The sequence below is a fragment of the Caretta caretta genome, chromosome 4, assembly GCF_965140235.1.
Source record: "Caretta caretta isolate rCarCar2 chromosome 4, rCarCar1.hap1, whole genome shotgun sequence".
Taxonomy (NCBI): Eukaryota; Metazoa; Chordata; order Testudines; family Cheloniidae; genus Caretta; species Caretta caretta.
In genome coordinates this window covers 24310857-24334901 of record NC_134209.1, presented here as the reverse complement: position 1 = coordinate 24334901, position 24045 = coordinate 24310857, and the positions used below count along the sequence as shown (strand labels likewise).

Sequence of the window (24045 nt, the reverse complement as noted above, 5' to 3'; positions counted from 1 at the left end):
GTCATTGGGAAAGTGATCCAGCTCAGGGCAGGGGAGACCCCGTTGGTGGAATGGGGCTCTCGGAGTGGGCATTAGAGTGGAATGAGAACTTGTGAAATATTTTAGGCTTTTTTAAACAATTCTAGTAGTCAATTTTTGGGGGGTAGGGGAACACATCAACTCTAGGAGACTTTTTAAAACCATCTCTGGTGGGGCTCAAAGCAGGGTGGGGTGGGGGAGCATGCTTGCTCTTCTAGCTTCTGCTGATTGAAGTGTTGCTTACCTTGCCTCTGGCAGCAGCTTTCTCCTTGCCTCTGCTAAATGCCCTCTTCCAGCTACTGCCCCAGCCTCCCTCACAGCGATGTAGGAGAATAAGAGTGGGATGGCAGAGGAGCTCTGTGGCCACTACACACAGCATTCAGATACTGCGAGTGGGGTTAGAGCTGACCTCCTCAGTAAGCAGGGAAGAGAGGAGCTGGGAAAGGCAGAGAACAGACTGAATCAATGCAGCTGGCTAGTTGTTATCCTGGCTGAGCTCCTGAAAATAGGGAGAACAGTCAGGATCGGGGCTAATCCTGTTAAACTGGGATCCACTCAAACTTCCTCTCCATATCCCCTGCCCTCACCCTCTGATTTAGGCATGCAGAAGGAACACTTACAGCAAAACTCTGCTTCCCAATGGCCCAAGTTGAACTCCCTCCCAGCTGCTGCCTCAAAGCCAAGAAAAGACTCCTCTCCCCAGAGCTGGAGGAGACAATGCTGATGCAACTGCTGCTAGGTCCTCTCGCCAAATAAGGCCCAATCATGCCTTGGCTAGGCCTTCAGCTGAAGGTCATTATCAAAGATGGGGGTTCCAGGAAAGTTCTGGCTGTGGAGCTGGGCCTTTCACAGCAGAACACCCCGAGCCCTTTGGGTGGGGAAGGGCAGCAGAATGATCTGATAGCTCCGACATACGGACTATACCTGGATCTTCCACTTAAATCAACTCCTGGAGTGTGCTAGGGGGAGGGGGGCCTCATACACTTTATCCCCTCCTGGGATGAGAAGGTAGAGGTTTTCTATCAAGCTGAGCTGGTGTCTTACAGCAACTGCGGTGCCATTTTCCCCAAAGAACCTGGGGCTGGAGGGGAGAAGGCTGTCTTACTCCTCGGGACCAGAGACGCTATCATTCTGCCTCACCCTGGCTGCAGGGTGCCTGAGTAACCGGGGAGCAGGCTTGCTCTTAGAAATGCCTTCCTCCTAGGGAAAGGATGGGGGCTGCCCCTCCAATTAACCCATTCAAAACAGCCTCCCAGAAGCTACACTCTCCCCTCCTCTAGCTGTGCGGGAAGCTCGGGGCAGGGTGAGCATGGAGCATTCTGGGAGTTTTCTCTCCCACACCAAAAGGCATGTTTGTTCCCACGGCAGCCCAGCATGGGATTGGCTCCAGTGCTGGGGGTGGCACAGTGCAGGTGTCTAACTCTCTGCTCCCGGCACCTCCAGGCTTGCTGTGAATGTGGGGAAGGACTGATGCTGCACCTCAACCCACTCGGACTGCCACCAGGGTCGTAGTGCGCAACTCCAAGCAGGATGGGAGGGATGTAATGCGGGCTGGCTAAGCTATGGCCACCATCCTTATCCTGGGGCAACACTGGCTGCCTCTCTCCCCCTCAGATTTCCCCTGTGCTTTAAGCCAAAGCACAGGTGGGGAAAGGAGTCTTAAGAGGTATAGCAGAGGAAGGAAGAGAAGCCTTAAAGGAAAACCATGGAAACTCAGGTCCCCTGCGGGACAGGGGAGACTTCTCTCTATTGCCCTTCCCCAGGTGCTCAGGAGGCAGCTCTTGGGTGCATGCATGGTAGGTGCCTTGCCCTCTAACCCTTTAAGATCCTACCTGTTTATTTGACCCATCTAGGGCCAGCTGGTACCACTCCCTCTCTCACTGTTGGGTAAGTTGGGTTTACTGACCTGCTCACAGATGTTGGCAGCTTCCAGTGCTCTGGACACAACAACTGCAAGGAGCAACGGTGGGAGGGAACGGTGTGGTGTGCAGTACTTCCTGCGGGAAGCCCTGAGGGGGGAAGTGAAGTGAGATGGCTGAAGCTCCGGAGCTGTAACTACTCCTTTTGTTACCAAGGAGGCTGGTGTACCGAGTTAACAATAGGCACCTAGGCTGGCTCGTGTTGTACCAGCAGCTTAATAAAACCATTGCTAAATAGAACAGGATAAAATAGGTCGAGAGAAATATTACACTCAACCACGGCCCATGCTGCCCAGCTTCATTACTATTTACACTCTCGCTAGCTCTCATGGAGCTAATGCAAATAGGTGTACCCAAGCTGGGAATCCCTCCTAGCGCAGATATAGCCAAGCCCTGCCACTAGAGGGCACTCCAAATGCATCCACAACTGCCGATTTTTACACTCCCCCACCAACTCCCAAAATCTACTACATTCCAGTCTTGGTTTTGGTAGGTAGGTCCACGACACACTGCCTCCAGGTAGGCTACTCTTAAGTTCTCTAGGAATCTTGCAGAACTGCATCGTCTACTTAACCCCTGGAGAGTATCTGGAAAAAGGTGAAGATAAGTCACAGCAGGGGAGAGTGAAGCCGGTAGGGGAAGTGAAGATTAGGAAGGTATGATGCTGTTAGTCATGGCTGAAAACATTTAAACAAGGAGGAAAAAGGCCTAGCCACCAATGTAACATTTAGCATTAACTAGCCATGCTGGTAACTGGAGCTGATTGACATATTTGCACAAAAAAAAGTGTTGTTCTTGAAAAACAGGCTTTACAAAATGACACTTTTGGAAAACATTGTCAATATTATTGAAATTTTCCATGTTTTTTTTTTAAATTTTTATCCAAATTTTTTCATTTACCAAAAACTGTTTTTGTACTGCAAACCGCATTTTCAGTACACAGACATTTTTGAAAATGTTGGTAAAACAGATCATGGGAAATTTGGCCAAAATTGGCAAAGGGATCTATTTTGAATCCTGTCAAATGGAAATGTCAACATTTTTCATTACCTAACTTCTCCTGTATTTTGACCTCTCTTAGTAACTCCTTAAGCTGGTTCCTATTTACACCAGCTGAAGATTTGATTCTCTGGATTTCAATTCTAAGATACATTTTTGCACTGGAACAAATGGGAAGGAAAAAAGTACCTTTCCTTTCTCTTCCCCTTCATTTGATTTAAGAGACATCAGTTTATGGAGTATTTGATAGCACTTCTTTTATTGTCAGTGTCAGTTAAGTGGTTCTTACATGTCAACAAATATGTATTTCAAGTCATAATTACACAATGCTATATGATAATAACCTTAAATTGTAAACTGATTGGCAACCTCTGGCAACCCCAACACAGGAGAAAAAAAAAAGTCATTTTAAGAATCATAGAAAGCAGCTGAAAATATGACGTGTGTAGCCAAGATGTGCAAAGTAAGTAAAATTGTCTGTAAGCAGCGATCAGATTGACTGGCTCAAACTTTCAAAATTTCCTTATGATGAACTGGAAAATAATTGTGCCCTTATCCCTGCGTCCAAAGAGACATCTCTCTCTTCCCCCAGCTTCCCTCTCCAACATACTGCAAAAGGGTGACAGCAACTAATGCAACACTACCAAACAACAAATCTAGCTAAGAGCACGTGCATAATCTTGGCACTACAAACAGGCTGCTCCAACTCTCTTTCTGCATGGTAACATGGCATGGAAGAAAAGGAGGCATTTGTTAAGATTTCAACATTGGTAATCGAGATGCTAAAGAGCCTGAGTGCTAGCTAGAGAGCGTGTTGGCCACATGCAGACAGGCTGCTGGTCTGGCTATGGCCTGGCTGAGCAGTTTGTTTCTGACCCCACAGGCCAAGTTCTACCCTCAGTTAAATGCCTGCACCGTGTATGGAAGATTCATGACTAGCGAGGGCAGAATTTGTCTCTGCCTGTTGGGGGTAAGAAAGGGATCCTGGTGCCCACATTAGCCGCATGAAAACATACAAATACGTAACACGAGTGATCTTCATGAGGCAGTGACATTGCATTAGAAAAGCCCTGAGTGTTGTGCTCCTACCAAGCGTAAGTGCAGTCCGAGGGAAAACATAAGCACCGAGGCTGCAAGTACACGGCCAATCCACACTGCCAGAATACCGAGAGATTGACCTTGGGGTTTGTATTACACACTTTAGGTTGGTTATAATGGAAGCACCTTTCGTCTGTTAATCGACTTTAGCTTTCAGGCCAGCTTGGGAGAGGGCAGTAGGAGAGGCGGGGGAACCTGGGTATGAGAAACAGATATGCCCCATATCCGCTCATTTTCATTTATTAATATTAGTATCTATTATTTGTATTACCATAGTACCTAGGAACTCTAGGCATGGACCAGGGCCCCACTCTGGGGTCTAATAGGAAAAGCTTTTGATCTCTCCTGTCTAGGAAAGGTCCTGCCTGGCCCCACATGCGGTCATTTAGAACTTGTGCAAAGCAGGGGTAAAATGCTTTCAGGCTGATCTGCTGGCTTTTAACATCCACTTTACACAAGTCATACCAGGGCAAGGCCAATGGAGAATCAGGCCTGGAACCACAAAGCATTTGCTATCAGATGGTCTCATGTCTAACCTTCACTGAAAATGAAATCCCTTTCATTAGCTAACCCAGGCATGGTTTTAGACATGGGGAAAATCTCGTATGTGTGATTGCCAAATCCACCTCCCCATCCCCCATCATTGACTCTGTATTGTCCATTTTTAAAGAAAGCAAATCCGAGTTTTGATGACTGGGACTGTATTGATTTCAGCCCATGCAGCATGTTATGACAGCCAAAAGCAATTCCAACCGCCCCCTGCGCCATGTAACTACTCTGTTAATGGAGGTATTTGAGGATTTACCAAGCGCTGATTTAAAAGGCCCGTTGTAATTACACAACTGCAGGACTGTGCTCCCTGACACATGCCTCCATCCTCTTCCAATCTAGAGCACTAGACCTGGCTGCCGTGACATTTACACAGTTTCACTGCTTTTCTAAAACACCCCCTCAGGATGTAGGACACTAATTCTTTCACAAGGCCAGAACCTCAGCTGAAGTCAATGGAGCAGTGCCAATTTACACCAGTATTCCTTACTGAACCAGCAGAAATTGGCCAACGATCAGTAGGTCACCATTAGAAGAGTTAAAACAGGAACATTTGCATCCCAGTCCACTGTGCATAGAGTAAAAACAACGAGGAGTCCTTGTGGCACCTTAGAGACTAACATATTTATTTGGGCATAAGCTTTCGTGGTCTAGAACCCAAATAAATTTGAACTTATGCCCAAATAAATGTGTTAGTCTCGAAGGTGCCACAAGGACTCCTCGTTGTTTTTGCTGATACAGACTAACATGGCTACTGCTCTGAAACCTGTGCATAGAGTAGTCCCCTCCCCTACGCCTCACATGTCTCATCAGTTAAAACAGCCACACTCTGCTGGGGGCTCTTCAGAATTGCTGTTTTAATAGCAGGATTGAATAAACCAGCCACTGCCCACAAGGATAAGATGACAGGTTTCAGAGTAACAGCTGTGTTAGTCTGTATTCGCAAAAAGAAAAGGAGGACTTGTGGCACCTTAGAGACTAACCAATTTATTTGAGCATAAGCTTTCGTGAGCTACAGCTCACTTCATCACTTTAGATAAGCTATTACCAGCAGGAGAGTGGGGTGGGGGGAGGTATTTTTTTCATGCTTTGTGTGTATAAAAAGATCTTCTACACTTTCCACAGTATGCATCCGATGAAGTGAGCTTATGCTCAAATAAATTGGTTAGTCTCTAAGGTGCCACAAGTCCTCCTTTTCAGGTTTGGCCCAACCACCCCTCTGTCATGGCTTTGCAACCTGGCGCACAGAGTCACAGTGCCGCTCAGGTCTGGCCCATCCATTTTGGGCTCCCACCAGGCATGTGGGCCCTAGGTACATGCCTTGGTTGCCTCTGTGTTAATCTGGCCTTGAGCATTGGCTGCTGAGAATGAGACAGTCAGGGAAAGTATGGGCCGTGACCCCCTTAGCACCAAAGTAAGCTCATGCACAGCCCAGGGCTAAGGCTTGTATTCTGAACCCAGGCCAGGGAGCAGCGGGCAGAAAAGGAAGAGGCATAAGCAGCAGACGTACAGGTCCCCAACCGAGGGGCTTCCTCACTAGGGAAAAGCAGGATGTTCTTAACTGGAGATAACTAACCTGAGGTAAAATCCTAGTGAAGACGAGGCAATATGTAGCTTTCATGAGTTAGCAGGTCAAGAGAAAGTCTATGGGGGATCTTAGGACTGACCTTGACCTGATAACCAATCTGTTTGGTCTTCATTAGGATTTTACTTCACGTTACTTAGCAGGGTGGGCACAGTGGCCCCAGCCCCCCAGTGCCAGGAGGTGCGGCCCCAGCCCCCTCAGCCCTGGGAGGGAAGGCAGTGCAGCCCCAGCCCTCCCCCCAATGCCAGCAGGGTGGGCTGTGCTGCCCCAGCTCCCCCAGAGCTGGAGCACCGGGAGGGCAGGCAGCACGGCCTGAGGGCCACCGCACAGGGGGAGCCGCAGAATGGGAAGCAGGACGGGAAGGCCTGGGGGGGCCGAGCGTGGGCGCGGCCACACCTGGCTGTTTGGGGAGGCACAGCCGCCCCCAGCCTATGATACCCACCAGCAATGAGCACCTGACAACCTGCCCGAGAACGAGCGCAGATTAGTGACACCAGAAGCCAAGCGTTACTATTTCTCTACCTTGGGGGCTGCATTCACATCCACTGCCAGCATGCAGGGATTTGCAAGACCCCCGGTGCTGCTGTCTCCACGGCTCCATGATGGCTAGGCACAAAACATTCCCAATGGTTCAGCTTCCCCTCCCCCGTCTGGTACGTACAGCTGGGATGATTTAGTCCAAATTCGTTGCGCAGGGCGGAAGATCAAAACAGAATATGGAAGATATCAGATTACAGAATGAGTCAGCAGCAAGATCACTCTTTCCATGGCCAAAACCATGCACGTGAGCCAAGAATGTAGTGCGAAGGCACCCAGGAGAAGGAAGAGCACCTGTACCTTTCCTGTAAATCGGTCGCTATTCAGCTGTGCAAAGGGAGGAGAACAGAGTGAGCGTTTGGATCCCAAACAGGGATGCTGCTTTCAAACTGCACATTAAAATACCTTATTTAGTCCTAGCCCAAAGCTGTCAATTAAGTTTTCACGTGGTTGACTTAAGTTTTGAATGGAATCCAGCCTTGTAAAACAAAACATGGTGAATCTCTTCTGAGCAGGGAGAAGATCTGTCTGCGTGTCACCACCTGAACTTTTGGCTTCAGCAGACTTGCCCAGAGGAAAGAAAGAAAAGCAAAATTGCCCCACTCCTGGGCTCCTCCCATCTCCCAGTTGTGACAAGTCATCCCAAGAAACAAAACCAAACCATGTCCATCACAACACACAGGTCATGAACATCCCATCCTGGAAGGTCCTGCTGCCGTTGCTCCCAGAAAACACACTCTACGCTGTTTCAAACACAACTATTTGGCCAGATCTTTACATGTTTGCTTGTTACTCACGGGTCTAGCAAACAGAGAGAGACTGCTCAAGGCTGTGTGCATATTGACCCTTGTGAAAGAGCATTCTAAACAGTTAATAAATACAGCCCACCCTCTGCTGGTGAACTGACAGCTGCTGAAACTCTATTCAGAGATATACCAAATCAAAAGAGAGCTGGTCAGGGAATTATTTCCCCCATCAAAAATCTCAGGTAACATTTTCAAAAAGTACCGAGGTGACTTTAGGAGCTGAACTGCCATTGACAATCAATGGGGCATAGGGTCCTAAAGTTACTCAGCTGCTTTGGATGAAAATTTCTTAACTGTCTCTAGTTTTTAGCCACTGGTTGAGGTGCGTCACTGCAGCTGCGTCTGTTCAAACCCCAAGTCTAGACGGGCAGTCCGCGATACACAGTGATGTGCATCCTGGGTAAGCTACCCCCATGTGAGACATGTTCGGTGTGTCTAAATTAGGGGTTTGCACCACTGCAGCCACGTCACGGTAGCTACACCCATGGCTGAAAGCCGAATGTTCTGATTTGTTTCAATGCATTGCAACGTGCAAACAGTTATAGTGAGCCTCTGCACCGTGCACTGCTGTTCCATGTACGTTCTTCTCTATACAATTAACTTTATGCTACTTCTAATTAAGGGAACAGGAATGCATCATGGGAAATGAGGCAATAAATAGGTTTCCTCTCCAGCTAAAGGCACTTAGAAGCAAACTCACTGAGACTGACAAATGTTTAATTTTCTCCAGGTACATGGCAAAATGTTCTTTCCCCAATCTGATGACTCAGGAAACCCCAGAGAATTAGCAGAAGAATGTTTATATAAGGTCGTGCAAAATTCCTTCCTGAAACCCGAACCTTAACTCATCGCAATGAAACACAGGACAAAGGGATGGTGGAACTTCCTTCAGGAAGATTGCCAGGAATGGGTACCCAAAATACAGCATCCACATGAATGTACAGACAGTACTAGTTGCTCAGAGTTTAGTAACAATAAAAGGATCCATTTTTTCCTTGATATATGCTTATAATTCCAATATGGACAGTAATTTACTTTCCGCTGTATAAATGTAAATGATCATTTGCCTCAATGACAGTTGCTCGTGTGATTGGAGGTTAACCTCTAAACGACTTATATACTAACCCCAGTAAATACACACAGTGACAACTGACTTCCCCAGAAGCTGAGCATGTGGACTGAGGGGAGTATGAGCCAGAGGGCCAGATCCTCAGCTGGTGCAAATCGACACTGAGTAAAGTGACAGACCTATCTAGCGCTAGGGGACCTTTAAAGGGAGGTTCCCTCTGGCTTGAGGGGCCTTACGAAACACTTTGTGGGGCAGAACCATGTTCAAGTCAAGAAGCAGCTAAAATGGTCCTTTTGGCTCTGTTTGGACTATCCCTAGTTTCTTCCTTTCAAAAAAAATTCTGCATGCCGTAGTGACATGCAATTGCTTTGTTCCTCCAGAGACATCCTGTAACACACAGGGCAGATCACCTTCAGGGTATGTGAGGGCTGAAATTTCATATGGCAGCAAGGTAGTAGGATGCTCTAGCTCTGCCATGCTTCCCAAGGCAGCAATACATTTGAAGCCTGCAGGGAGCACTTGCTTCAAGAAAAAGGTCCTTAAAAACAGCAGTATAAACAGTGCACACTCTCATTTTCACCATTTACTGTTGAAACATAAATTAATTGCATGAAGGTCTTACAAACCATGCAAGTCAGAGCCTTTGGGGGCACTGGTATGTGAGGCCCTCTTGCAGTATGATGGGATGAACAAACACACACAAGACAGGAACAGCTTAAACAGCAGCAGCAACATAAAATTTCTACGAGGTTAGACCAGAGTGACCAAACTGTGTCTTGTGAGCCAAATGTAGCCCATGGCTTTCTACAATGCAGTCCATGGACTCCCTCATCTTTAATGAGGAGGGCGGTGGTGGTGGAAAGACTCCTCGGGAGACATGTGCAAAGCCTTGGAGAACTAGAGGTCCAAGAATTCAATGCTCCATAAGTGAGATAACACCCACTGTCTTAAAAAGGAGGCCATTTCCAATCTGCTTTTCTTAATGCAAAGTACCTGCAGCCCTAGAGCTCTGGGTAAGTTGCCCAAGTGATGTTCAGTTGGGCAAATTTGGTTGTCCCAGGTTAGACTGACTGAGAAATGACTCACTAACCCTACAGCAGAAGCCCCATTTATCTAACTAGGACAAATGAGCTTTTGGGGTAGGCAGAAGACTTAATTGCAAGCTATTCACGCTGGGGCATGTAACCCACTGTTAGCCGTTCGGGGATTTCAGATAAGATGGGTCCAGATAAACGAGGTATTACAGTTTTTAAAAGAAATGCTGGTGTGTACATCATCCCCTTTAGAAAAAGCAACCTATATGTAATGCCCTTTAAAGACCCTCTCCCAAATCAAACAAACAACCTTCAGGTTGCTTTTAGCACAGATCTTGCCTTTGTACTGTCTTAAATCATCTGTGAATCCAGAACCAGAAGGGAATCTTTTTGCTTCACCCTAACTTTGACTCCTGAGTTGCTTGGTTCACACAAGTGCTTGTTTAAACTCTGGATGTATCAAGCCACGGGATCCAGAAGAGGGTAGATTATACTTTGCTGGGCAAAGTCTCCTTTGCAAGGGTGCTTACTGCGCATTCAGGAAATGTTGAAACGGGTTGAAGCTTTTTCTGGCTGCCCTTTATTATGTAAAAAGCCCCCGGAAAAGATGCTCCATTCTAGGGTGCGACTATCTTTGGAGATTCCTCTTCTTGTTAAGTTTTCACAAAATACAAAATTAAATGCATTTTCTACATACAGAGCCAAGACTCAAGTAAGCGACTAGTATACGTACAACAACTTACACATTCAGTCTTGTTTTTAAAAAAATATAAATAGCAATAATGTTCAGGAGCATCGTGGGTTGGTTTTATTTTTAAGGCTTCATTCTTTCAGATCCTTCATTATTTAACAATAGTGCCTCACTCTGATTGAGGTGTTGGGGTGGGGGTGGGGGAAGCAGAGGCAACCATGCCATGTTACCAAAGATGACATCTTTGTTCATGATGAGCTGGCCCATTCAAAAATAAGTGCCTCCTTCTCATACCTTGTAGCCAGAGAAATCTTTCACCTCCCTCTAGTGTGAGCCAGGCTGGATTAAGTTTTCATAGTGAGCTCTCGGGGCGATGGCATAGGGAGAGGAAAACAAAGACTTTATTACTGGTTTTTTCCTTCCTTGGATTCTCTTTTTAAACCCATCGCTCCACTGTAATTGTTGAGAGCTCTCCAAAAAGTATGCCGATTAAATAAACTCAAGCAGAAGAGCTGTACCCGAGGCTTGTCCGGGAAAGGTTAAAGTGAAGAGGCCGATGGTGTAGGTAAACTACTGCTGACCCCCGGGGGGGTTGTGGCTGCTGTGGCTGGGGCCGCTGCTGCTGTTGTGTCCGTGGGGATGAAGTCTGTAGGGAGGCTTTCCGTCAGGCACTTGAGCTGTTCCTGACCCAATTTAATCTTGTCGTCCAGCTCCCGCTGCTCGATGAGAAGCGTGGACTTCATCTTCACAAAGTGCTGGTACTCCTGGAGCTGCTCCTCCGAGAGGTAGTTGCCCAAGATGTCCAAGACCACACGTTCTCGCCGGTCCAGGTTCTCCTTCAGCTCCCGGGCATCCTCATGCTGGCCAGCCAGCAGCTTCCTCTTCTCATTGAGAGAGCTCTGCCACATCAGAGACAGGGAATTAACATCACAGTGCTAATCCCACAACCTCTTCCCCTCCCCACAGACAGCCTTTCCCTCCTCTGGCAGTGACGGCCTGGGGACTATGCTTCCCTCTTTCATGGTCACACACATGGAGAAGGGGAATAACATTTCAATGAGGCTCAAACATGAATCCTACTCAGTCATACTCTGAAGATGTTTGGTCAACATGGTGGGTGAGGTCATATCTTTTATTGGACCATCTTCTGTTGGTGAGAGAGATGAGCTTTTGAGTTTACACAGAGCTCTTCTTGTTTCTCTCACCAATAGAAGTCGGTCCAATAAAAGATATTATGTCACCCACCTTGTGTCTCCAATATCCTAGGACCAATACTTCATACAGCATGGTCAACATGGTGCAGACGGGGTTAGAAATTGTTAACAAAACACGATTGAGCCATGGTTTCTGCCATGCTTTTGCCCCCCAAGCATGGTCTGGCCACAAAGGGCTAAAACATGGTTAGCTGGAGCCAAGAGACCACCATTTGTCCAGCTATGTGCTGCTTCGTCTGCAGTTCTGCTTGCACAGCTGATGGTAAGACCAGTCAAAACAAATGCTTTTTTTACATTGCCAAGATGCACAGGGCGAGAGTCATTTGTACAAAATATCAGCCAAGATTCGTGGGGCCAGAATCGTGTTTTTTATACCCATGGAACAGGCTCAACTGTTGGCTCCACTTTGGAGGCTACAATCCTATATATGGCTGGGAGTTTCAAAGGTTCCTAAGAGACTTAGAGGCCCGGTTCCCGTTGACGCACCTAATTCCTTGAAGCCCGTTTGAAAGTCCCAGCCTATATGTGTGTGTTCTTCTAATCACCCGTTTGTTCAGCGCTCTGAAAATCACCAACATTCTAAAGTTTACAAAAAGGGACATACCCGCTCTTCAGTATTCACATCTTCACCTAGGCTGCTCAAAACGTTCTCTACCCGGGCCAGACGCCCTGAGAGGGAGAGCAAGAGGTTCACCACTTTATCCAGGTCGCCTATGAACATCTTGTATTTGTCAAACTCGTTGGGCTTGCATAACTCGCTGATCAACACCTCCACCTCCTCTCCCAGGGCATTATTCATCTTGATGTCTTCTAGCAGGCTCTCCTTAGCTTCCTTCAAGATCTCCAGTTTGTGGGACAAACTCGTGATGAGCTCAGCCTGGTAGGAGGGAAATATTATTACTAGTCTTTATAGGGTATGCTGTGCTGTCTGTGTGACCATATGAAAACATGGCCCTGGTCCCATTAGAATGAAAATTCAGCAAATGCTGACAATGATCACAGCGGGATGAGCTGGAGAGAGAAGAGGAAATGGAGGAGACAGTGAAACTCAATGGGAGAAGGTTTGAGCTGTTGGCCAAATGATATTAGGGTACCGCTTTACTTGCCTAGTAGCCCAAATCGTAACCTGCTTTTGTAATGATTGGGCAAGATTTTTGGTGCCACGCCTTGATGCACCACTTGATATACCTGAAAGGGAATATTGAAACTTCCCTTCCTTTGTAAAGCGCTTTGAGATCTCTGGATGAAGAGTGCTTTATAAGACTGTATATATTGAAATCAATGGGAGTTAGGCACTTAAGTACCTTTAAAAATCTGGGCCTATATCACACTCCCACACCTTCAGGATTCTTGTTTGCATGTTACTTTTTGCACTGTCCTTTGTTCAAATAAACATTATTTTAAAAATTGATTGAAAAAAAGGGAGCAATCGTGACTAATTAACCAAGACTCTGGCCAGGGTTGTTACGGTGTAACAAATGCCAGGGCTGGAAGTTGTTAGCTGCATAGTGCATGCTGGCTCAAAAAGCCTTGAGGGAAAAGAGAAAAAAAACTTGTCATGTTTTTCCCTCCTATTTTTGTCCTCTTAGACTGTACTATAAAGTGCTTAAAGCTTGGGGCTCTGAAGTACGTAGAAACCTCAGCATCAGGTGCAAGTGCCACTTTCAATTTCAGCTTCAGCCAGAGCCGTGGCATTTCTCCCTTGGCAGAACCCACTGCCTGGGCTGAAGTGGCCCTCAGCAAAGAGAAACAAACCAGCATGTAGCTTTACCAGCTAAGGAGAGTCAAAGCTCATTTTGTGAAAACCCCTGCAGCTGTTGCACAGCCAGTGGGAAAATCACCCTGAAGGGCAGCTATGCTGTGCATGTCCTGGAGTGCCTGATTCCGATTAGGGTTTGGAGGAAAGCAATAAGTACATGTATTCCCTGGTATGAGGCTGGTAATGCTACAGTTCTGCTTTCACTGAGCAGTTAGCCACAGCAGAGTGTGCATCAGGAGCCGTTGGAACACCATGTGTTCTGCTTTTGCTTTCAGCTTCCTATGGAGTAATAATATATCATTATAGCTAGTTGAATATGCATTGCACACAGAGGCTACAGGGTACAATATGAGGTCTCATTCCAAAGAGTAAGTCCCTGGGGTATTGAAACGTTTCAAGGAACAACCCTCTTTCTATCAGAAGTGCCGGTAATTTCATGTAGGCAGACTCTGTGCTTCAAATAAAGTGGATCTTTCACTACAGTCAAACAAACTGTAGTGGAAACTCTGGGGATGCTTGGAAGTGGTCTTTTAAGGCAAGGAGATGCCCATTAGAGGTAGTTTTCAATGCAAGCTTCCCTCTATCTAAAGAATACAGTATCGTTTAGCCGGTTACCACCAGATGGCTGCATGATTCACAGATCTGTTGGGAGTCTAGAGCTGTCACCAGCAGTTAGTTTTCTGATTGCGGAGTCCATTAGCATTTCTGTGGCAGGGCCGAGGGTCAGTGAAATGTGAACAAATACTCTTAACCACAGATTTCAGCTGCCCAGGTTCACAGTGATGGGGCACAGCTAAGTCATTTCATTTTATAGCTGGGAATCCCCAAGGGGAAGATGACTGGCTGTTGGGTACTAATGCAGAATGTTTTTTGGAAGGGGGAAGAGAAATTATAGCCTCAGCTCCTGATTCATTAGCATTACACTGTAAGCTCATCAGGGTAGGGACTGTATCTTCCCATGTGTTTGTGCAGTCCAATGGGGCCCAGCTGTGACTGGGACCTCAGAACTACTGGAATACAAACACATCGTAAGAATGGCTCTGATCCTGGGTTGTGCTTTGGTCTCTTTGCAATGCTCTCCCCTTGCAAAGTGGCTCTAATCTCAGTGAATTCAGCCTTCCCTGTGCAGGCAGATCCTCAGGGGGATTATTGGAGCCACCATAGCTGCTCCTACACCAACCTCTGTTGCAGCCAGTGCAGGGAGTGTGGCCATGGAAAAGGGGCGTGTCTTGGGAATTCCTATGCCCTAGTGCAGGGTTCCCAATTTTTTTCCCCAGAGTCCCACTGGTGCAGCTGCAATGGGCACTGCAGCCCACTATTAACATGAGTCCGTCAGGGAGAGGGGCATCACCGGGCGTGAGCTGCCCCTCACCTCAGCAGGAACCAGGGCCAGTGCAAGGCGAAGGGGCCAGGCAGGTGCCACAGCCAGCCCCTGCCAACACCCCCAGCCTCAGCAGCCTGCTGAGTGCCCTGAGCTTGTCACCTGCAGCCCGGCCTCAGTCAAACACCCAGCACCTTGGGGTGCCTCACAGACACCCCCTGCCTGGGAATGAGGAAAGGACTTGAGGGCTGCCACTGCCAGGAAGAGGCCCAGCTGCTTCCTTGACGGTCCCCATCATGGCATTGTCCAGGTGGAAACCGAGTAGCACCATCGAGTCCCGGTACCTGGGGGAGCCATGGGACCAATACTCCAGAGAGCCTGACACTCATTGATCCTGGGGTGCGGCAACTCAGAGCAGAAACAGCCGTGAACCTTCCAGCCTCCTCCAGCCACCCTGGGAGCCACCGCCTTCTCCTTGCCCTCCATCTGGCAGCACTGCTTTGCCCTCTCCCAGCCCTAGGCACAGGCCATCTCCAGCAGCACTCCGCCAACAAATACAATTTGGTGGGGGCAACATTCCCCATGCCCCTCCCAAACTCCAGTAATGGCTGACCACCCGGGACTGTGTCGTGGCCCACCTTTAGGCTGCAGCCCACAGTTTGGGAACCCCTGCCCTAACGACCCCTTGTTGCCTTTGGCAGTTGATGTAGTTTAGAGCAGCCTTCAGGCTGTTGCAATCCATGCTAGAGAGCCAAGAGGCACAGAGCAGCCCCAGGATCGTGGAAGTGAAAAGAGCATCTTTGTGCTCCTTGGCTGTAGCTGAGGATCCAGTCATTCTAAACACATAAGAGGACCACACTGGTCTCACTACATGTGATCAAGAATCCTTTGCTACTCCGACCCTCCCCCCAACATACACACAACAGCCAAGCAAACACCAAACAGCACCTCCTGGCACTAATACTTCTGACTGCAGGCCCAGTTTGCTCCTCAGTAGGAAAGAATATGTTTCTACTGAATGCTACAGATGGTCCCTCGCTATTGGGCAATGTGAAACCCTCAGCTGTGTGGCTGGAACGCAGGACATCATCAGCTGAATACAGGCTCATCCTCTGAAACTGGGCTGGGTGGCAGAACCTCCCTGTGCCGAAGCGTTTGTCCTGAGCCTCGTCTCACTTGCTCCTGGGTAGCTCCAGTGGCTGCAGGGGCTGCACTCCGGATTCACACCGGCGTCCGGGAGAACAGGACCGAGGTCCCTTGTCTTTTGCCAGGTGCTATTGTAGTGACCCAACTAGAATTCATGGGCCTGGGAAACTGGGGGCAAGGGCGTCGGTAGCCAAAGGAGCAAAGAAGGCAGCTGAATTATTACAGTGGCAAATGGGAAAACGCCACAGAGCCACTCAAAGGGCCTGGTCTAAAGCCCAATGGGAGCATTTCCAGTGACTTCCACGAGCTTTGGATCAGGCCCAGAGCGCGCTGCATTGGTGCTACTCACTGGTGATCTGCAAGTTTTGCCGGAGAACCGTGACTGGTCATTCAGAATGTTGTCTGTGTATAGTCCCTGTCCTTGAGCCCCTTGTACCAGGACAGTGTCAGGTGGTGGGGGTGGAGGCAGGGAGCAAACATACCTTTTAATCAGAGCTTTGTCCTGGAATGCCTAGGAGTCTGAAGTGGACCTGAAAGCACTTGCTTTGTATTCATTAATCAGTGACTCCCCTGCCCTTCCAAATGCCAGCTCACACAGTCCTTTGCATATTTACAATGGAAATGTGCTTGCTTTACCCAAATGACCTCTTGGAGTAGCTGCCTCCCCTCATAATACCTATGCAAATGTTACTTCACACAGACACCCAGCAAACATGCCAAAGCAATCTCGCTAATCACTCAGATCCATTTCTGTTTTCCCACGCAAATGTAACCTTTGATTCTTGGGACTTGTCCCCTTCTGGCAGGCTTGCACCTACTTGCTGGCTTGTCAATCCTTCACTGCATGCATCTGAATCATTAGCTCAACCCCTTATCCTTCTTGTCTTTTTGTTGATACGGGCGCATGGGCGTTAGCTATGTTCAACAGCACTCAAAGGATTAATCCAATGCTGCAAATCTTGGACTGGCTGTAACTAGTAGATTTAAAGTGAAGTGCGCTACAAACTGTGGACTAGGCTAGTTATTTAAACCAGGTGTTAAGTGGGGCAGAAGGCACAAGCTAAATGTTTGTGATCACTTGCGCGTTGTCAAATCATTTATTCAGTATGCAGTTATTATCCTGCATCTCTGCAGAATCATAGAAACGAGACAAGGCCTGTTACCTTAGCTATATTCCACTGCCAGGGTTGGATTGCTCCCTACAGAACATTTTCTAGCACATTGCTGAAGTTTATTTTAAATGTCCTATGAAATGGAGCTTCCCAATTCTATCTTTAATTATTTGCATTCCGGGTGCACCAAGATGGCCCAAATGAGATTGGGTTCCCCTTCTATCTAGGCCTTGTACATACACATAATAAGAGACAGACCCTGGCCCAAGGAGTTTACAATCACAATAGACAAGACAGACAATGGCTGGGAGCAGACACAGAAGGGAAACTAGCATTGAGTGGTGAAGGGATTCAGCCAAGCTCACACAACAGGCCAGTTGCCACACTGGGACTAAGACCCAGGTTGCCAGATTCCCAGTCCAGTGTCCTAGACACTAGATCAAGCAACGTGTGAGCTCAGTGCGCAAAGTATATACACGTGTTTACAACACAGGGTTCTTGTGCAACTCTTTGTATATTTCAGCCTGTTCAAACTAACCTGTCATACTGAAGGAATAAAAATACTGTTATGTTATCCTGTCCCGTGAGACACAATGTGCTGTCAAGTTACAGCAGTGATTTGTTTTTGACTTGGGGGGAAAAGAACGTAGAAATATGTGTGGGTTCTCTCCAGCAACAACCTGCCCCCAGGGATTTGCGAGCTTTGCAGTGTCCATCTTCAGTGGGTCACAAAGGTGAGAATTCCCCTGGCACCCTAGGAGCCCTGCCACCAGCCCTGCCAGAACTGAATTCTAGGAACTGACATCAAGAGCCTCAGCAACAGAATGGAGCAAGAGAGAGCCCAAGGCACTGGGCTGGGCATCACAGGACCTGGGTTCTGTTCCTGCCTCTGCCACTGACCTGAGCTGTGACCTTGGTTGGGCAAGTCACTACCTTTCTGTTTCCTCTCCCACCTTCTGTAAGCTCTTTGGGGCAGGGACTCTCTTGTAATAAAGACCGTATGGCACCTAGAACAACTGGGGTGAACCTCAAGCTGACACTAGGAAAGCCAAAATTCACACAAGTTGGAACCAGTGTTCCCTCTAATTTTTTCCATGTGCGGAATTAATTTTGTTATATGCACCAATATGGAAGTAATGTGTGACTTCATATTGGTGCACAAAACAAAATTCATGTGGTGGGGGTGGGGCCGAGGGGTTCGGAGTGTGGGAGCGGGCTCAGGGCTGGAGCAGAGGGCTGGGTGCAGGGGGTGAGGGCTCCGGCTGTGGATGTGGGCCCTGGAGTGGGGCCAGGGAACAGGGGATCAGGGCTGGGGCAGAGGGTTGGGTGCAGAGGGTGAGGTTGGCTGGGGGGTGTGGGCTCTGGGGTGGGGCTGGGGATGAGAAGTTTGGGGTGCAGGAGGGTGCTGAGGGGCTACGGTGGGGAAAGAGGACTCCCCCCAACTCTCTCTCCCCGCAGCAGCACCTGGGCTGGAGGGAGAGGTGCCTCTCCCTGCCGTGGCAGCTCTGGGGCTGGGACTGCTGGATAGGCTCCCCTCCCCCGGCCCCAGCAGGTCCTGGCTGGGGGAGGGCCACTCCCCGGCCGGGTCCAAGCCACTCTGGCTGCGCCACCCTGGTTGCAGCTGGGTCCGCGCTGCCTGGCCAAGCCTGGGGCTGGGCTGGGTCGCCCCGGCTGCGGCTGGGCCTGATACAGCTGCGGTTGGGCCCGATCTGGCAGCGGCTGGGTTCTAGACCGTTCTGGCTGTGCCACCCCAGCAGGGGCCTGATCGTGGCTGAGCCTGGGTCCAAAACACTCCGGCCGCAGCTAGGGCCGCCCTGGCCATGGCTGGGCCTGATCGCACTGCTGAATATGACCCCTGGAGTGGGGCCAGGGAACAGGGGATCAGGGCTGGGGCAGAGGGTTGGGTGCAGAGGGTGAGGTTGGCTGGGGGTGTGGGCTCTGGGGTGGGGCTGGGGATGAGGAGTTTGGGGTGCAGAAGGGTGCTGAGGGGCTACGGCAGGGAAAGAGGACCCCTCCCCCCCAGCTCTCTCTCCCCGCAGCAGCACACGCAGACCAACAGAAACCCACGCTGTGAATTTACCTTCTTCTCATTGATGTCCAGCTGTTCCTCTTCCTTGTCCACATCTTTTGGCAAGTCTCTGATTTTATTCAGCAGCTCTGCTTTGGGGGCCGACATGTTATAGTAAGCAGTGCAGGTGACCAAAGTTACAGCAACTTCCTTTTCTTCTCTTCTATACCACAGTGAAAAAGACGCACAACAGATGCAGAGAGGGCTTTAGTTTAGATAAGGGAATAGAGAAATGTCAGGGTGTCAGCTAGGATAGTCTATTAATAGGGTCTGTAAAGGAGACTGCTGCTTCCCACCAGTAGATGGTGCATGTCAGCCTATTTTCAAATCCTTCCACACTGGGAAAGCCAGCACAATCGCACTGATGTTTGGTTGTCTGCTAACAACTTGTCTAAACACTGGGGCCGGATCCTCAGCTTGTCTAAACTGGTATAGCGCCACTGAAGTCAATTTAATTGAATATCTTATCCAGCATAATCCAGTTATAATTTATTATAGCAGGGCTTCTCCAGCTGTTGTATTTGGCTCTCTGTCTTACTCTAAGTATCAGAGGGGTAGCCACATTAGTCTGGATCTGTAAAAGCGGCAAAGAGTCCTGTGGCACCTTATAGACTTGTCTATAAGGTGCCACAGGACTCTTTGTCTTATGTTAAAAGAAAAGGAGTACTTGTGGCACCTTAGAGACTAACCAATTTCAAATAAATTGGTTAGTCTCTAAGGTGCCACAAGTACTCCTTTTCTTTTTGCGAATACAGACTAACACGGCTGCTACTCTGAAACCTGTCTTACGTTAGGCATTCTTCAAAGTTTTGGGTAATTTTTGCAGCACACAGTAGTATTTTTCATAAGGGATTCCCCCAGGCTCCCTCCCCAAAAATATTGCCTCTCATAAACTATCTGTCTGCCTTCCCAATGATTCGGTCCCGATTCTGTTCTCCCACCAGTTTTACATGGAGGTAATTCCATTGGGTTCAATGGAGTTACTCCTGGTTACCCGTGTGTGAGATCAGAATTAGGCCCTTTCTCCCTGGTTTGGAGGCGTAGCATGGATCTCAGTTTCCAAAAACACAAGAAACGTCATTGCAGAGATTAGCCAACAAGGGGGTGGAGTGAAGCAACCTCTCCCTCCCCATGTGTCTATACCAAACTCAGCACCATATTCTCTACTGGTCTTAGTGTCCTGGAGCTTAGAGAAGAGAAGGTCCCGAAGTCAATGGCTATGCACAGCCAAGACTGTAGGAATCCCTTTTACAGAATGATTTGCTAATCCCAGTGTATGGGGACTGAAAACAAACTAGTGCTCCAGCCTCACTGGCAGGAGGAATTCAGCCTGCACTCTTCCATTCAAGTGAGCAGGCTAAGAGCACTCCTTATATATCAGCTAAACCCTGAAATGAACCGGGCTCACCTGTCATCCTCAGGCACCGTCCTGCTGGCTTTCTTTTGCATCATCTTCCTTTTCATGTTGCTATCTTTCAGCAAGCTGGTTCCATTGGGAAAGATCCCTTCCATTAAGTCCATGGTTGTCTTCATTCTGGAGTCTGGATCCAGGATATCTGCTAGAGACTTATCCCTGTGGACGATCTCCTTGGCTAGGGCCTCTGACTTAATATCCTCTGGGGTCTTCTTCTTCTTCACTTGAATAGCTGTGCCCTGAGTCCCGGGGCTGAGGCCACCATTTTCTGAATCCTTCCCCTGGGCCTCTGGCTCTTTCAGGTTGCCTCCAAGTTGCTCTGCATTCTGCTTCTCAGAGTTCGGCCACTCCCCTTGAGCAGCAGGTGACTGGTGCAGTGACTCAGTGTTCCCAACAGGTGGTGAAGCGGCCCAGCTGGTTTCCCTGCTGTTGGAGCTCAACCCCGGCTTTCCCCTGTCAACCAGACTCCTGGGAAACCTGCCAAAGCTGCTGTGGACAGAAAAATTCTATGACAAACATGGGGTGAAGGACTCCTTTTGGAGAGTGAAGGTACGGCACAAGCAAGAGAGGTGAATAGTAGATCACATTTCCCTTTCCACTACACGTTCTCTGGTCTATTTGAACTGTAAGCTCTTTGGGGCAGAGACTGCCTCTTGCTAATTGTTTGTACCTAGAAAAACCCACTCTAAGAAGCTAGTGGCACCAGAAGTAAATGATCCCCACGACTCCGAACACAGTTGCTTCCTTATTCCAGTAAAGACTGAATGAGTGAGTTACAAACTTCTTGTGTTGGACAATGTGGGGCAACTGTTGTGCTCACTCCCAGTGACACATAACAAGCTGATCCTTGCTGGGGGAGCTAAAGCGACAGCAGCCACCCTCCTAGCAAGCGTTCGGAGATCAGGTTTGTCAGCCCCACAAGGAAGTCAATCAGCTTGACATTCTCAAGCTGGGAACGAGAATAAGCCTGAACAATTCAAATCCTAGCTGTCCTTTTCACACTGACACCAAAGGTTCCTTAACAACTCACTGCCACAGCCCTGCTAATAAAGTTGGGATGGGCCCAATCCTCAGCTGGTATAACTTTGAAGTCCATGAAGCTGCTCTGATTTACACCAGCCCACGGCCTGCTTTACAAGTGACTCTGGCGGGATAAACTAATTGCACTCAGGAGCTGCGATATTTGCATAACCACCTCTTGACACCCAGTCACCATGTTGTGACAGGATCATTTTGCGCAGGTTCTGTGATATATTCAGGGACACTTTGATCCTGCAAGTCTAGGTTTCATGTGGGATCATCCCCCTCAAAACCTGGGAGGTCCCCCTGACAACTGGAATGGAGAGCACCCACCGCAGCACGTCAGAACCCCAGGACTGATTCTCCTCTCACACAGCAATAAATAAGGCGTAACGTCCTTGTGCTGTAACTGAGAGGAGAATCAAGCCCAGGATATTCTCTTAGTTACAGGCCTCAGGATAGCCATAGGTTTATGAGACCTATGCAGCTGCATAGGGCCCATTTAACCAGGGATCTCCTTGCCCTGCCAGTGCCACCGACAGTAATGGACCTGCCAACTTTGGGTACTGACTCAGGCTCACAGATCTCGGGCTGCAGGGCTAAAAATAGCAGGGTAAACATTCGGATTTGACGCTGGAGCCTGGGCTCTGAAATCCCATGACGGGGGTGGGTCTCAAGACCCCAGGCTCCAGCCTGAGCTTGAGTGTCAACATCGCTTTTTTAGCCCTGCAGCCCGAGCCCCACAAGGAACAGTAGGTGTCGCGGGTTTTTGATTGCCGTGTAGGTGCCATAGAGCTTGAAAACCAGAGGGGACCATTTCGTCTGCCCCGCCCCCCGTATAGCACAGACCACAGTCTCAGCATTCTGTGACACCCCCTTCTTTCTTAGTGTCACTGATCCTTCTCTGTCCGCCCACAGAGCCAGAAGCGAGCAAGTTCTGGTGACAGAGACCTTGTCCAACTTCCCTGCTTTCCTTGCTGTGAGCGTACACTCCCTAGAAGCCTTTCCGCTCAGCTAGTGGCTGTGAATGGGTCCCATGGGTATGCAGTGTGTGTGTGTGGGGGGGGTGGTCCATCCCAGATGGATTGGGCCTGGCATATCTTACCCCTTATGGCCCTACAAAGACTAAAGCTGGCCCAGGAAGACACCATGGCATTACAGCTCTCCCTTACCTTATTTTGGTCTCTTCTACAAGCCTTGTGGATTTGTCTCCTGTTGTCCCAACTGCCTCAAATGCAGCCGGAGGAGGAGGTGGAAATACCTCTGCGTCGCTTGTGAAAGCGCTGGGGCTCCACTCAGGAAGAGGAGGTGGTGGTGGCGGAGGGGGTAAGGGTGTAAATGCAGTCCCTACAGCACCAGGCTGCGAGTCCTTGATAAACACCTCATCGTCTCCCTCTTCCAGCAGGCCCGGTGGGGGAGTCAGCTGAAGGCCTGACTCGGAGATCCGCAGAGAGATCTTCCCAGAGGGAGGAGGAGTCTCCGGATCGGAAGAAGTGCTGCTTTGTATCGGTAGGCTCTGCCATCTTTGAAAGAACTTTTGCCCAGACACCTGAGAAGACACCGAGCCCTTTGGGAAGCTGTCATCATTGACCGAATGAGCCCATTTCACTTTGGATGGGAGGAGTCTCTGAGTAAGCATGGCCTTTCTCTGCATTGCTTCTTCGGCTGAGTCCTCAGGGGAGCTGTCATTATGGTACAGAGGCCGTGCCTGACCCTTATCATTGCCTTCAGTGGGGACCGTGTCTAGTTTGGTACGCTGCCTCATTGCCAGGTCGTCCCCAGCAGCCTGCAGATCTGAGGGAGTCTGGGTGGAATGAGCAGCGGTAGATTGGGACTGACCAGGTCCAGAAGGAATACGGTTAAGAAGCAAGGGTCTGGCGCCCTGCTTAGGTTCAGAAGAATGATTCTTCAAGTCTGTTGGCGATGAGACACACCTTTGAGTCCTGCTGATTTGCTTAGGGGATTCTGAGGCCTGGTGGCTCTCAATCAGAGTGGATGAGCTTGTGAGGTCATTGCCGGGAGGATGGGGACGATAATTTGGGATTGTTGGCTTTTCAGGGTGGCTTCTTTTCTTACTGCTGTAGGACCTAAGACAAGATATAACTAAGATAAATCTACCATTTTCATTCAAGGAACCCTTTAAAAAGCTAAGAACCCCTTTAAAAAAGCTAAGAACTCACATGTACCCCTTTAAAAAGCTAAGAACTCACATTAGACCTTAATACCAGAGGCATGCTGCCAATTTCTGCCTCCAGTTAAAGCTGATTTCAGTGGGATTGCACTGGTGAAACCAGCAGTTAATTCTGGTCCACTCAGAGTAGGCACACAGATATTATGGTGATGGACTGGGCACCATATAAGGACCTAGAGAAATAAAAATTACAACTAATCTATTAATAGGTTTTTTCCCCCCAAAGGGTGATGTGTAACAGGGTGAATAATCTGGTTTGAGGACTGTAGGAGAAATATATTTCTGTGGGCATGAGAGTCATGAAGTTCGATCCAACTTACAGAAAACAGCAGGAACTGTAGCTAACAATGCAGGCAACATAGCTAATCATGCAAGACCTAAGCAACACAGCTATCTATACAGGGACAACCTAGGTCCAATGAACTAGTTATTTAACTCCAGTTAGCATCTTGATTTATTATTGGCAGTGCATGTAGTGACTCCTAGAGACACTTC

At 48.6% G+C, this 24045-nt stretch overlaps 1 protein-coding gene across 4 annotated transcripts in view; it reads right to left on the bottom strand.

Annotated features, from left to right (window-relative positions):
* Window positions 1-3176: 3176 nt before the first annotated feature.
* The window catches only part of SHROOM3 (shroom family member 3), a 165056-nt gene continuing 144187 nt past the window's right edge, over window positions 3177-24045 (bottom strand). For 3 of the 4 annotated variants that reach the window (XM_075127458.1, XM_048847218.2, XM_075127457.1), the window contains 5 exons: window positions 22532-23446; window positions 20334-20828; window positions 18938-19088; window positions 12124-12396; window positions 3177-11204 (listed from right to left, as the gene is read on the bottom strand). In XM_075127458.1, the coding sequence (XP_074983559.1) occupies window positions 10845-11204; window positions 12124-12396; window positions 18938-19088; window positions 20334-20828; window positions 22532-23446 (2194 nt within the window). In that variant the 3' untranslated portion in view covers window positions 3177-10844. The remainder of the gene's footprint in view (window positions 11205-12123; window positions 12397-18937; window positions 19089-20333; window positions 20829-22531; window positions 23447-24045) is intronic. The other variant, XM_048847219.2, reaches the window with a different exon arrangement.